The following is a 15,636-nucleotide window of genomic DNA, read 5'->3' as shown; positions in this document are numbered from 1 at the left end:
GATACTTGGCATTGCATTGCCATTCCGTTTAAATGTATTTATAACTTTTTCGAAAACAAACCATACAATATACAATTGTTGATATCGATTAATTTATCGGTATTGTTTGGCATGACAACAGGGGGAAGTGTACGGTTACGACGGTGCTCCTCGCGACAGGGGGCGGAGCTTGACTCCCACTTGGAATGAGTTTCCTCCCACTACGTCACTTGGGAAAGGCTCGCAAGCCACCGAACAACACTGTCAACGGGGTTTCGGGCAGACGGACAAACCTCCTCGGGCAAGTAGTATTATTATAGTTCACCACGAAGTTACTTATTGTGTTTTACTTTAAGGTACGTGAATTATAACCATTAAAGTTGTTTTGCGCACCGTGCTCGTCATTTAGTGAAACAACTTCTAAGTGATGCCAACCATCGCCACGGAAACTTTCTTGTGAAGGCCTCATTATTTGTTGCAACAGGTCCAATTGTTGTAAATGTAAACCATTATTCGAGGACGTTTTGGTTTTTGCCGTGAATTTTTTTGTTCGGTAAAAGCAACGTGTTATGTTTTAAATACAGGACGGGACTCGGAAACGGGAAAAGTAGCCTTGCCCATTACGGGTTAGGCGACGAGATTAAAGCGATCGCCTTTCCATTGCTTTCGACGAAACTACCAGTGGGATTCGTTCTCTGTTGGGTCATCTAGATGCGGTACGAAGCTAAAATGATGCCGGTGAGTTCACGTTTCCCTTTTCTTTCTAACAAAAATCACATGATGTTTATCATATTGGTCGCCAAGAGTGTGTTGTTACCACAATAAACTTACGGAAGACTTCGTGGTGGCTGGGCATTTAAATGGACGTGGCAACATGATACTTTGTAGCGTGTTGTAGCCTACTGTATCTCTGTATCTGCTATTAAGATTCTGAATCGTTTTTAGCTGTTAGTTCTCCACTTAGTTCACTTGTATGCTTTAAGGCGATGGTCCAAGTGTAATATTATACCTACATGTTTTAAGGGTCATTGAAGTTTTAGGAATTATGTTATAATGAGATGTGCAGATATTATGATATAAAGTACACTAACTGAGTCCGAACCTACAGCGTCGATCAGATATACATTGTCCTACTGAACAAAGCTGTGCTTTTGAGATTTCATCATTCTCGACAAAGGTCCATATTTTAGCTGTTATATACAATCTGTCATTGCTCTATTCCAATGAAGATACGTCAGTAATGCATCTGTGAGAGTATGAGAGAGGATTGCTTCAAAACGAACTTTTGCTGGAGGGAATTAAAGCCTTTATAGCTGCTGCCCTTGGATTGCATTTTCTTTCACATGAGAGGATGTATTTTGTTTATATAGCTTAGGCCTGAGATAACTGTCTGGAATGCATACATAGGTATTCAGACTTGATTTCCAGTACCTTGCCTCACTGATACTGCATGTAAATTAACGTATGAAACCCATGGATTTATTTTTAACATTCAAGGTTCTTGTGACCAATTTTGGTCTTTGCTATGTCTTGTTGCTGAGAATAAAAAGTGAAATTTATCATGTGAAGCACACTAAATGACTTTTTACATTTAGTTAACTATTCAGTTTGTCCCTATTACCCTGCCTCTTGGATAAAACAGTCCTGATGTGTAAATGAATCACCTTGTCCATGGTGACAGATTGGTCAAGCTTTTTCATTCAAGCCAAGCTCTGTCACATCGCTGTCCATCCATACATGGTCACTGTGACACATTTCCCCTGGATCTCTTTATATACCCACATAGTTGAGACCTTGCCTCCCCCCCCCCCCTCCCACACTCTCCCCTTCCCCATACTCCCCCTTGCTCTCTTTCTGCTGCACCTCCCATGTACCTTATGTGTATGGACATTGTTGGTGTCAGATAATTGAGCCCTGGCTCTCTTAGCATGTATGTTTTGTCAGCCTCATCAGCAAAGAACGGGGGGTTCCTATATATGGCCCCTGTTGGACAAGAGGTATTGTCTAGTAGTGAGCATAGCAAATATCCCATGACCCTGTTGCTGCAGGCATGGGACTTTGGGGGTAGGGTTAGCTCTTGGCATGGTGATTACTGGCAGGGGGCAAAGAGGAGATTCAGGAGGGGGTGAGGGTGGGATGACTTGGCCCCAACAGAGCACAATATGTCAGCGTGATGGGTGGGGGGCTGTGTGTGAGAATCATATTGTGCACGGCCCCCACGCCTGCTCATGGTCCCACCCTGATAAGGGATGTGCCTTATTTATTGAACCATTACAGGGCCAAACTCTTTATCTTTTATTTTTTCCCCTCCACTTGTCCTTATCTGCAGTAAAAGCAGCTGTCGGTCCACTGGCAGTGATTGATCTCCATGCGAGTGTGCGTGCGTGTGTGTTTGTCTGTATTTTATTGTGAAAGGACCATTCTTCTGCAGCCTTAATTGATTCTTCACAGAATCCTGGCCATAAAGAATGTCTCATTGCATTTCTTTTTTTATGCATAATGTTAATTGGTTCCCGTGTTCCTTCGACTGTTTTCATTCGTATCGTGAAAATTGTTCATTCTTCCCTCTCCCATGGAAGAGTTGCTTGGCAGGTGGATTTTTCCATCAGATAAGAATCTAGCAGGTCTGGCCTACATACATTTAAATGTTTGCTCTACAGTACACATGCCAATGATCTAGGAATGCATTGGTGAGTTAAGACCACAACAACTATATCCTTATGTTGATGGTGGGAAAAGTGATGCTATGTTCTGATTAGCCCAGGCTTTGCTGTGTGTATCAACAACCACCCAAGCAGGAATCATCTGTGGCCACTACATCGGTGTGTTTACTCTGGGAGGGTCTCTGTCGTTATGTAACCAGACTCTCACAGCAGGGATAATAAAGGGCATTCCTGTTAAATGTTTTGTACTGTCATCCTTTTGGGGAGATGAATAGATGGCACAACTAAACCAGATTTTTTGTAGACAAGAATGGCTCTTGATTAATCCATGTTTTAAGATGCTTTCTTATGCATAAGAGTTATATGACTGTAAGAAGTTGTTAATTATTACAAGAATAAGAATAATCTCCTTAGAAGACACAGTTTATGAACATACAAATAAATTCATATTTTATTAATTTATTAATTGTTATAACAGCCGACATCCTAATATGGGAAAAAATACTTGATAATGTGAAATCTGCCAGAATCTTCTGTGAATAGACAGTGAAAACAGTTAATACAGTGTTTCCCCAGCCCACTAATGTATTCCCCTGCTTCACCAAGCGTTTTTTCTTGGGCTTCTGGTAGAATCAGCACAATAGCGTTCCCAAAGTGTCCATACTCGAGAGGTCAACTAAGCACATTTTCCTACATTTTGATTATTTTTTGCTTTATTTACCTCACAAAAAAGGTTTGATAAACGTTTCCCCAGCAAAATAGCTGATTTATTTTTTGAGCAATTCTTATAATCGCATATTATCCGTGCCTAGATCCGACTTTGCGCTACCTAAAGGTATTAGGCTTGTGCATGTTATGCAGAATAGGTCAAAGAATATATTTTCTTATCTCATCCAGGAAATGAGTAGATTAGATTAGGAGCACAACAGTGTACAAAATGTTTATAGATTTTGAAAAGATACACCAAACTGTGCAGTTAAGATGGAGGATAGAGCCCTGCCAATCCTTCTTCAGCAGTTCCAACTCCCTCCAGTTCCTGTATGTTCTGCTCCTTTTTCCAAATAAACCACAGATAAAATTAGACTTGGCTTAGTTATCTATGCTTCCTCCCTTATGTTCATCGGCTGTTCCTCCTCCTGACCTTTTCTCCCTCGCCTCCTTGACCACCAAGGGGAAGATTGTGATAGAAAGGGAAAAGAGCGGGAAGATGAAGAGGAATAATGCATAAAGCTGCAAGGGAATTTGTTGCTGCCAGGCCCCCCTTTTTTATTTTTTTTATTTTGAAGGGCTGCCATTCTGGATGGGATTCAAGTCTTGGATCCCGGTGCTGTGGCTGGAGCGGGCAGACACAGTGGGAGCCTCTGCCGCAGTCTCTGGGCTGGAGCCCTTCTTAGAAAGTCCTCGTAATCACATTTAGGGGTTACAAACGCAACCAGGCCTAGTTGGCTCCACCTTCCAAGCCACAGCAATATATCTTTAATATCGATGTTTTGCATTGGAGATGATCAGAAGATTCCTGTTATTCACACAGAGAATTTCCATACACGGTCTATTCTGAGGTGGTGTGGAAGATCTTGATTTAAGACTGGGCATAGTGTGCTACTTAAGTTCCCCAAGAACCATCAAGAACCAAATCAAGAGCTCTCTTCTGGCTGGGTAAAACTCTGATGATGATGATGATGATGATGATGTAGCTGATGATGGCCATCTGAAACTTCTCCCCTGACTTTCTTCAAGGTGCAGTTGCTGTATGCTCATTGTACTGATGAGATGAGATACGCCAACTATCATGGCATATATACTTGTAAATGGTAAATGGACTGCATTTATATAGCACATTTTTTGTAACCAGTGGCCACCCAAAGCGCTTTACAATATTGCCTGTCATTCACCCATTCATACACACATTCACACACCGACGGCATAATGGCACTGACTTGTGCCATTATGAGCCAGATGGTTGCATCTTCAGATCTACACAAACACAGATGGAGAGCAGCGCACTTTCCCTAGTGATGGGACATAGTTGGCCAACTTTAGTATCTTGCTACAGTTTATTTTTAATTGTGAGACAAACTTTGCAAAATACCCCAAGGATGCAAGGACTCACTATAGAGATATTGATTTGTATTCCATATAATGGGACTTTGTGTGGTACTTATTTGGAATTGGCAGTGTAATTGCGTTAAACCCTTGGTGCTGTGTGTTATTTTGGACCACGTGCTATGGGGAAACTGCAGTGGCAGGCGCTTCATGCTAACTTAATAAGAGGGCAATTGAGTTTGTGCCCAGACCTCGGGAGACTCTAACGCAAGTGGAATTGACCCTTACAAGGAGACAATAAGGGGATAATGGGGCACTTCATCTGTGGGTGCCGGGCGGGGTCTCTGTTCACTATAGTTCTGTTAGGGATATTTATTGGTTGTTGTTTAGTCTCGCGATTCTCAATGATCCCCGAACATGGTCTGCTTACAAGTCTGCTTACCCACGTTTTTGTATCCACTCATGAAGCCATTTCCTGTCATTTTCATCAGCTTTTCCCCACGTTAGGAAACACGCTAGCCTGACTCTGCCCCTTTTTCGTTAGACACACACACACACACACACACACACACACACACACACACACACACACACACACACACACACACACACACACACACACACACACACACACACACACACACACACACACACACACACACTCTGCTCCCCCGGTAATTGGCGGTGACGTCAGTGTTAAATGTTTATCTATGAAACCTAAAGCCATAGCCTGTCACACAGGTGATCATTCAACCCAGAGAGGCCGGAAAATCCTGTTTCTCTGCAGACCGCAGGAATCTGTGATGAGAGGGAGGCATGCAGATGAGGTGTATTAGTCAATACTAAACTGTCATTGGTCGTCATCTTGTAAATACATCCCTAAAGACTTATTTGATTGTTTGCCAGGGGGAATTATAGCGCTTGGCGCATGCCGTGGTACACTCTGATGTATATATTGTAGTCAAGCCTGCCAAGGATGAGATATGACTTTTCTCTATTTGATGTTGCAGCCTTTAATCTTACACACACACACACACACACACACACACACACACACACACACACACACACACACACACACACACACACACACACACACACACACACACACACACTCTTTAATGCTGTGTTGCACAAGATGAGTGTCTCTGCGTTGGAGCTGAACGACGCCATTTGAAAGCTAAAACGCTTATTGAGTTTTAGCTTTCAAATGTGATACTCCACCAGTAGTCCAGCAAAACTATATATTTTCTTGTGGATTATTCAGTTCATCTCTGAGATATGGAGGATGATGAAATCTGTTAAATATTGACTATTTAGTAATTTAGCAGATACCAAAGGGACTTTCAATTGAACATGTGTTTAATTCATGAGCAGGTAATGATTAGGCATCTTGCTCAAGGATGCACAGTATGTGTGGAGGACATTTTGGATTCAAACCCAAAACCTTTGGCCATATCCTGGTGTGTGTGTGTGTGTGTGTGTGTGTGTGTGTGTGTGTGTGTGTGTGTGTGTGCATACTATCGTATTGCTCTCTGTCATCATTCATATATATTCACATTATTTGTTGTGGGTTGTGAGTGACACCTCTGTGTCCTCACACTTTGCCCCCTGAAGCAGAGAATACCACAGTGAAGTTTGTCCTCCGGCTGACACCGTAAGGGGAATTCAAATTTTATGGCCATGCGTTGCAGTGGAACCTTGCGCTACCCCTCCTCCCTCTGTCGCAGGTAAGAGGAAAGGAGGGGAAGCATGATTCAGCAGCATGCTCCCATTCACCAGCACTTGGACATCAACGTGAGACAGCAGCAACTACATCTTTGCCTCAAAACCTTCTGAAATGAGAGCCATTTTCTCTTATGAACTATGACAATGTCCAGAGAATCAGGTCTGGACATTGTCCCGAGTTGCACCCTCAGACATCAGGAGTTTGCCTGTTCTAACATACTAGAAATATGTTTGGTTTAAGTGAGGGGAGGCGCTTTGGTAAAGCTGGACCTGACCCATTAAGACTTTGAAGATATGGGACATGACCACTACTGATTCATCCAAATGAATGTCTCATTGATCTAATTCTTATCCCTTGGATGTTTGCCTACTTCTGTTTTTTGGATAGAATACCTCTGTCTGCTGCAAACTCTTCTTCATCTTTGCCTTGCATGCACTTGCATACTGCGGATTATGTAGGACAGGATCTGTTGCTGTGAATTCTCTGGACAATGACCGGTTCTTTTCACAAATAGCCTCAATCGGACACATGCGTTCTCACAGGCAGCTGGGTAAACTCTAGATCAGGATTCAGGGTTGCAGTACACTTTTAATTTGGGCCTTTTTATAATGTTTTTCTTATTTTTCGGTTACCTGCATCAATGTTTTTTGGCTTGAGTTTGTTGACATGCTTGCTTTTCATTTCTCTCTCCCAGTCAGGTTTCCGTTGGTTTCTGAATGCATTATCTATTCAGCCAAGCCAAGGGGCAGGATAGTGTAGTGGTTAGCATCATGGACTCTCAGCTTAAAGATACTAGGTTCTATCACTAAGGTCCAAAGTCTACCTGTAGTTTTCCTTGAGCAATATCCTGTTGACCCCAGCCTGCTACTAAATGACCTTTATCTGAATTCACCATTGGTCTCATTATAGTGTTGGTCAATTGAAGGGTCTGAACACACAAGCAGTCTTTGCTTTCTTTTTTTTTTTTTTTAAATCATCACCAATTTTATGCAAACAGAACGTTACCCCATCATCGTTAACCATGGTGGCATGTGGAATATTGGCCCATATATATCATTGATATATTGGCACACCCTCCTTAGGGTCATAAATTAATTAGGTAAAATACTACTATCAAAGTTTGGCCACGTTACTTCCACTCTACACACACATACTGTTTGCCTTCCAGCCAGTGTTTCCTTCCAGCCATTGCATTGTTTTCAGCACTATGTAAAGCAGCGGGTTTGCGTCCACAGTGTGTGTGTGTGTGTGTGTGTGTGTGTGTGTGTGTGTGTGTGTGTGTGTGTGTGTTTAAGGTCAGCAGCAGATGCAGCAAAGTGCCAACTCATCTGGATGGGAGCGGGGGAGTGGCCGGTGGCAGGGCTGGATCATTAAGTTCAGTGCTGAGGCCAGAATGCCTCCGCTACCATCGCTGCTGTCTCCTCCAGCTCCCCATCCCCCTCCCACACTTTTTTTTGCTTGCTGCCGTCCTCTCTCCCTTGCTCTCTCCATTTCTCTCGTCTTTCTCTCTTTCTCTTGCCATTTCTTTCTTAATTCCGACTGTCTTGCTCCATTGATTTTCTTTTCCCCTTTCTTTCTCCATTTCTCCTAGTTCTCTTTCTCCATTTGTCTCCTTCTCCAACTCTGTTTGTCTCAATCTCCTTTTCTCCCTCTCTTTCTATCGCATTCCTTTCTTCTCTCTTTCTCCAATTGACTGTGTTCTCTTTCTCCATTTATCTCTCTTCCCTCTTTCTTCTCTATGTTGCTCTCACTCACTCCCTCTCTCTAATACCCCTCCATATCTATATCTCCCCAAACATGAACAGGGTCATTTGAAAGTCCTACATTCCTGGGCGACTTCCAGTGATGTCTTTTGCTGTTCTCTCAATGACCTTTTCAGTCTCAGACCTCAGCCACGCTATCTTTTGATGGTGTGTGTGTTTTTCTTTTGAAGAATATACTTTGCAGTCTCATCAGAGACTCGGCCATTATGTCTAGACCAAAACTTGAGACCATCTCCCAACAACAATGGACACCCTTCAGCGTGGGTTGACATGGCCCGGTGGGAGGGAGGACACCCCCAATTGATCGAGTTCTGTGGGACAATGTTCTCAGGGGTGGCCCTTCCAACGCGTATATATTTGGTCATCCACTGCCAGTGGTGACGGAGTAGGGGGGCTGGTTTTAAATGTGTTTACAACCCTTGTACTGTAGAGCTGCCTGATAGGATGACTCGTGGGCCCATTGAGCGCCATAGATGAGATAAATCATTTACTTCCAAATGGGGGAGCGACGGTTCTTCCTGAGCCGGAAATCCTAGTGAGTCAGACCCCACCCACCCTTTTTTAGTTTTTTTGTTTTACCCGCACGGCTGCCATCCGGTGGTGCGGGAAAAGTCTGTTGATAATGGCAGCTTGTATCGGTTGCCAGGGCGACGGCAGCAACCCTACCCACCTGCCCACTTGCTTCTTTACTTACTCACCGAATTAGAGGCCCACGTTAAGGAGGGGATTAAAAGGCACATAGCTCACACATGGGGCACCACATGGGGGATCTGAACCCCCACCCCAGTCTGACTGTTGACTGTTCTCCACCGGCCCCTCTGCCCTTTTGTCGGCGTGACCTAGCTGACCTGATGTTCCCGGCAAAGCCCTGGTAGGCCAGGCCTCCGCCGCGGCCACTCTCAGAATAGAAAGGTCTCGCAGGGCCGCTACATTGTATATGGTCGGGGCTCGTTACACTGGGGTGATTGTTTTGTTTAAAATGGCCGACAACAAATTCTTCAGTTATTTGTGTGGTTACCATTTAGTCTATTTTCCTTTTACTACTCAGGCATTAAGCAGCTTTGATCCATCTTCACCTGTAACTCATAGTGAATCACTTTAAATGTCTTAAGGAGCAGGAAGGGCATATTGTGCAGATTGACATTCAAACTCGAAACCTTTTACTGGGAGTCAAACACTAATTACTGAGGGGCCATCCCGCCCTGTTGATTGTATTTCTCTATTCAATTCCTTTTCTCTCTTTAATTTGCAGCAATCCCAGGAGGTGTGTGGAGGCTCAATAAGATCAGCCTGACCCATTCGCCCCATGGCCTTCAAGTCATAAAATTGGCTTTTATCAAAGCTTAACCTAAGCTCTTGTGTTAAACTGATGGCCTGATTACACACAAAGCATATTCCAGCAAGCCCCTAAAAGCTTCTTAAGCACACATCTGTGTATGAACCACGCGGACGGAGTGTTTTAAGCGCACATCTTTGTCTCCAATGCATCAAATGACACTGGGAAAAAAATTGCACACTGTAGTTAATCTTTTGTTTGTATTTTGGGGCTTTGGTAAGAAACATATTTCCAGTGAACCGTTTTTCTCAATGCAATGTTACTAATCCAATCATCATTCCATTGGGCTTCTTCTACACGCTTACCATTCATTAGCTATGGAGGAAACATTTTATGTGACAGACCTACAAAACACTGCTGCAAGGAATTGGCCAACTTGTCCTTTCCTTTACATTCGACAGCACAGTTTTAATCTCCATAGCAGGTTGGCCACCTCATACCAGTGGTCAGTCTCTGACCAGGAGAGATCCCTTTGTGTCCTTTGTGGATGACTGTGTGATTCCACCCAACAAGACCTCCTCCTCTCTCTGTCTCTCTGTCAGCCAGACCCTCCACTCCAGCTTGTCCAGACAGCCAGCTTGTGTCTGTGTGTCTCACCCCTTTAAGATGCCCCCCTCAGCAGGGGCATTCATTAGGCGTGTGTGTGTGTGTGTGTTTTTCGGGGGTTGGTTGGCTGGCTTGTGGGGGTGGGGGTGTGTGTGTGTGTGGGGGTGATGGGGGAGGTCTCACCGTGGTGACAGCGCTTGTTAGCAGTTTGCGGCCGGAGTTGGAATGCTTGGCTCTGGCTTGTGTTTTCTTTTTTCTGTTGAGAGGCGATAATGAAGGCAGAGGTAAAGCTGGGCAATATTGGCCCATTCGAGTTTCGCCCTATTGAAACTCACTATCAGTAGTTTGACGATGTTATTTTACTCCACATTAACAGTTTGATAGGAAATAATGAAGCTTTTATTACTTTTATTGAAGGGTTTTCAAATCATAATTACATGTTTTTATACAATTCCATTAATGCAATTCTTTTGTGATTCTTTGTCCTTCTTTGCCCTCTATCTCCCTCTCCTTGTGTCTCTTCCTCTCTCCCTCTGCTACATCTTTTCTCTCTACTTCTCTCCCTCCCTCTCTCTTCCTCTCTCTGTCCCTCTCTCTCCCCCACCCCCGTCTCCTTCAGGTGTTCCTGACAGTGTACCTTAGTAACAATGATCAGCATTTTACTGAGGTGCCCGTTACCCCGGAGACGCTGTGTCGAGATGTGGTGGAGCTCTGCAAGGAGCCAGGCGAGGCGGACTGTCACCTGGCGGAGATGTGGCGCGGATCTGGTGAGTGTTGGCTTGGTCGTTCACTTTGTCCTCTACCTCGAAAGTCACTCCGAAGAGGGGTGGGCGGTTGGTGGTGGATGGGGGGGGGGGGGGGGGGGGGGCATTAAGGAGGAGGTGGGAAGGAGGACAGGATGGATGTGAAGGATGGCAGGTGGGTGATTATTTTTCGGGGGAGGGGGTCATCGTGGTGTTGGATATAAATCAGGAGCGCAAAAATTACCACTAGGTTTTGGAGGTATGGACACGTGGTTGTGTACACTGTGAAGGGACCCAACACACAGATTTGAACTCGCTTTATTGTCGGTTCCCCTCTGCGTTGATTACGGCAAACGGTGTATAATGATATCATTGTGGCGGGGGCTCAGCCTCGACCCGAGTCTTGCGGCGCCTTGATGCAAATTTACGGAGGAGAGTGTGGAGAATTGGCGAATCTGGGAAGTGGTCACATCACACAATCACATCTCAAGGACCTCCGGACTTTGCTGCCCCGTCGCCATGGTAATGCCGCCATGAAGCAGTTGAGAGGAGAACGCCAATTACGGTGCGCAAGTACCTTCACAAGGAGAATATTCATGAGGCGGTGTTTAGGCAGGGCCGAAGACTGCTGGAGAAGATGGACGGTTCTGCACTCTTATTCTACTCAAGTTGTTTACTGCCGCATACGTGAATATGCTTTGCAGTGGTGTGAAAGGAGAAGTATACAGTTTCTTCTCTCAATGGTGTGGTTTCACGTATCCGGTGCTAAATATCAACCCGTCCCTCGATAAGTCGCTCACTTGGCTAACCTGTATGTGGGAAAAACAATACGGGACAGATTTCAGTATGTTGGCATGCACGCTATTTATACTCTTGTGCATTTGTGTGTTGCCTTTTCTTACGCTCATTCCTGAAGTTAGATTTACATACCTTCCAGACAATTTATTGTTTACGTAATGTTGTGATATAAAAATAAAGTTTTGAGGGCACACTTAAGTGCTGTGCTGGTAAAACTTGGATGTTTCATATGATGAAACACCTTCCAACGGAGGTTGAGGAAAGAATGGATCCATGAGCTCTATGGCTTAACGTCGGGCCACAATAATTGACTTCAAGACGGCACGTCGGGGCCCCCAGGGCCTCTCGTTGTCTCAAGATCAGCCAGAGGCGGATGTGCTGTAAGGGAATCTTCTGTGAAAGTAGGGCAGCCTGGAAGCTGGCTCGTGCAGTCCGACAGGATTTACAAAGAACCAGAGTCTGAGCAGCGCACTCGCTCACGTTGTCATGGTCATGTGTTTCTGTCACGCTCGTGCGAGTGGGTAGCTGGCACAAGGCGTCAATTTTGAGCTCGAGAATCATGTCCTTAAGGAGCAGGTAGGGGCTGGACATCCTGCTCAGACATCTACAGACATGGATGTATTGGTAGGTAGACTGAGGACTTCATGTGGGGATTGACTTATTCACACAGTCAACACGCCGACCGCCCCCCCACATTGCTTATGTGTTTGTGTTTGTGTGGGGGGTGGGGGTGAGGTGTTTGGGATCATAAGTATGTTGTGTGTGTGTGTGTAATCACGTGGTGTTTGTTCTGCAGAGCGGCCTGTAGGGGACGGAGAGAGGATGCTGGATGTGCTCCAGCGATGGGGGCAGCACAGGGGGGAGGTGCGCTTCTTCCTCCGCCATGACCGGGCGCCAAGCAGGGAGTCAGGTGAGCAGCCGCATGCAAACTAACAGACACAGACAAACACACACACAGACCATAATATGCACATTTATAGCTATTTACATGTATACACACACAGAGACACACACACACACACCTTAGAGCTATGTTGACAGAAGTGTACAGCAACAAATGCCAACCTTTACACATTTATCTTTCAGCCATTTGGCAATCTTTGAGATTGCATGAACTACTCGCACACTACGCACACACGCAAGTACACATACACATGCAAGTTCACCTGGCAATCATTTATGTACATTTCCTTTCATTGCTCCCTGTAGTAGAAGACGACTCTTGGTTCATATCAGCTGGTCTGGGATTCTTAGACAAGCCCATCCACTCTTAGCTCTGTACATGGTGGGCTGGAGGTCCCAGCCATGTCATCATAAGCCTGTTACTGTTCACTTTCCATCGGGTACACAGAAATGCTTTAGTATTTTTGTCCCGCCGCGATCCTCTCAGACCCCACTTGCGTAACCCTTAGCCCTCTTATCCCTCTCGGCTGGAGTCTGGCAGCCGGATTAGACGGCACTTTTCTGCCTTCCTGTTGTGTTGGCCCGCTCCTGTTGTTGTTTTCCCACACCGCTAGCTCAGCTAAGCTAAGCCCGCTGTGTAATTCCATGGTGGAAATTCACTTAAACTGAATTTTCTGAGAGCACCGAAACAGAGAGAGTACAAGCAAGCCTAGGTCTGATATTCCCTTCTGCCAGTGCTGCAGGTTGTGGTTAATATTAAAACCGGGCCATAGTTCGGCCAACATCCTTTAGTTATGCGGTCAATTTGTCACTGTTCTTTCCATCTGACTGAACCGTGTGTGTGTGTGCCAGTGTGTGTGCGCGCACACGTGTTTTCCTCTTCCTATAAAAGGCTTAGCTTGTCACTTTGACTGCCCCAACACAGTCCTATGTATGTAACTGGTCAAAGGTCACCTCAGACTGTTATGTAATCCTAAGTGGCTTTTGTCATAGAGCATACACAGAGCTTCAGATATGTTCTTGTGGGCCCCTCCCCAAATCTGTACCATATGTTGCTTACTCACACGCACGCGTGTACTTGGACACACGCTTAATTATCAGGGGTCCTGGCCAGGCGGGGGATTGTATAGTGAAGCAAATCTTGAAGATTATACACAGTCACAAAGCAGAACTGATCCCATCTTTGTTTCCTACAGTGCGTCTCCTAAGCTCTTTCTCGACCCCTGGCTAATAGGTGTGCGTTCGCCTCTCATTAACACACACGCACCCACCCCTAGATTTGTGCTCACTAGTTGCGACTACAAGGGAAACAGGCCGCAGGGGGAAAGAGGAGGCGTCCCTTGGGGGTTGTCCTAGCAGTGTGTGAGTGGTGTTCTGAGTGGACCTGGTGATTTGAGCTTGATCAGGGGAACAACATGTCTGACTGGGCAATGTGTCGTTCTGCCCGTCGCCCTTTAGCAAGCTCGCGGGGCTCGGAGCCCAAGAGGAACGGAGTGAAAGGCCCACCAGACAGAAGGATGGAGAACGGGGTGAGTTCCTATTGTTGCTGTTGTGTTGTTGTAGTTGTTGATGATCATTTCAAATCGTTTCTAAACAGATAGACTCAATTTAGAACAGTCATTTCTCAATACCCTATACTGTATGATAATGGTTGTAACATTCCAAGATGATATCATGTACGACTTATAGATATTGAAAGACTTTTACAAAGCTGCTGGGTTACTATAAATGAAAAACAATGTCTCCCATCATTCGTGTGTGTATATATATATTTATTTTTGAGCTTAAATATATTGCTTGTCTCCTCCCTCAGAATAATTACAAGGTTTCCCCTTTTCGCATGACAGCAGGCTGTTGAAGGATTTGTAGTCAGGAAGGAAGAGGGAAACTAGTTTGGTCGGTTGTTGTCGTGTCAGCAAACCAGAGTGCGAGTACAGGCATCAAATATGTACTGTAGCATGTTGTTTTGACGTTAGGCTTACTTTAGACTATCTATTTTGTACTTTGTGTATAGCCTAACTAAGTCAATCAATGTGTTGGTATGCTTTTGGCCAAAAGTCCTTCACGCAAACGGCTAGTAGATTTGACAGTCTATGTGTCACCTTCATCTGGATGATTAATGAATTGGCCTTCAGGGCTTCCATCCGTGCAATCGCAATAACAACTGGGACGACTTTGAGTCTGGGATGCACCTGTGTTTTGTTTTGTTTTTTTGCTGACTTTCATGTCTGGTCAGGTGGCTGCCCCGCGGATGGACATGACCCTGGCTGAGCTGCAGGAGATGGCTGCCCGGCAACAGCAGCAGATAGAGGCTCAGCAACAACTGCTGGCTACCAAGGTAGAGAGACACAGATGGCCCTTTTCCCCCAAATTAGCTCTGGTTCTTGAACCGGTTCTGTGAACCGGATGCTTAGAACTTTGACCCTGTCTAGCGAACCAAGTTTTGAGTAGAATCATTGGTCATCCCCGGAGGGAGTTGTACCATGCAAAGTGGAAGTAAACAGTTGTAGCTCTCCATTTGTTCCATTCTGTCTTTGCAATGTGTACTCTAATGACACACCAACTGATGTCATCATGGTTCGCACTTCAGGTTTAGGAAGACTATTAAGGCTATTTTTGGTTCCAGCTGGGAAAAAATGTGTGAAAATTAGTTGCCCAAATTGGATTGGAACCCATTCCATTTTGGTGGAAAAGGAGTAAGAGAGAGAAAGGAAGAGGATGGGAGAGTGGACGAGAGAAGGCACGAGATGGGGAGAGAGAGACAAAATGGGAGAGACGGGAAGAGAGATTTGATTGTTATACTTTGACACTATGACCATGTTTTTCTTTCATGCCAATAAAGCAATTGAAGTGAATTGAGAGACAGCGAGAGATGGAGATGGGAAAGGGAGGATGGGGGGGGGGGGGGCGGGGGGGGTGTAGAGGCCGTGAGTGAGTGAGTGAGTGAGTGAGTGAGAGATGGAGATGGAGAGGGATGGATGGAGATGTGACTAGACAGACAAATGGGTTGATGGTGCAGAGCAAGGTTGAAAGACCCAGAGATGAAAGCACAGCACCATCAGAGGACGTAGAGAGAGAGTGATTTTGGCAGGGGTGGGGCGGGGGGTTGGAGGCAGGGGAAGACAACAACAAA

At 45.2% G+C, this 15,636-nt stretch overlaps 1 protein-coding gene across 5 annotated transcripts in view; it reads left to right on the top strand.

Annotated features, from left to right (window-relative positions):
- Nucleotides 1-212: 212 nt before the first annotated feature.
- tp53bp2a (tumor protein p53 binding protein, 2a) overlaps nt 213-15,636 on the top strand; it is a 32,178-nt gene continuing 16,754 nt past the window's right edge. For 4 of the 5 annotated variants that reach the window (XM_084470576.1, XM_084470575.1, XM_084470574.1 and 1 more), the window contains exons 1-6: nt 213-280; nt 564-717; nt 10,679-10,826; nt 12,397-12,510; nt 13,962-14,032; nt 14,740-14,841. In XM_084470576.1, the coding sequence (XP_084326702.1) occupies nt 691-717; nt 10,679-10,826; nt 12,397-12,510; nt 13,962-14,032; nt 14,740-14,841 (462 nt within the window). In that variant the 5' untranslated portion in view covers nt 213-280; nt 564-690. Of the gene's footprint in view, nt 281-304; nt 336-563; nt 718-10,678; nt 10,827-12,396; nt 12,511-13,961; nt 14,033-14,739; nt 14,842-15,636 lie in introns of those variants that run through there. The other variant, XM_084470573.1, reaches the window with a different exon arrangement.

Source organism: Micromesistius poutassou (assembly GCF_964030765.1).
Source record: "Micromesistius poutassou genome assembly, chromosome: 7".
NCBI classification, from domain to species: Eukaryota; Metazoa; Chordata; class Actinopteri; order Gadiformes; family Gadidae; genus Micromesistius; species Micromesistius poutassou.
This window is presented reverse-complemented; position numbering and strand designations above follow the sequence as displayed.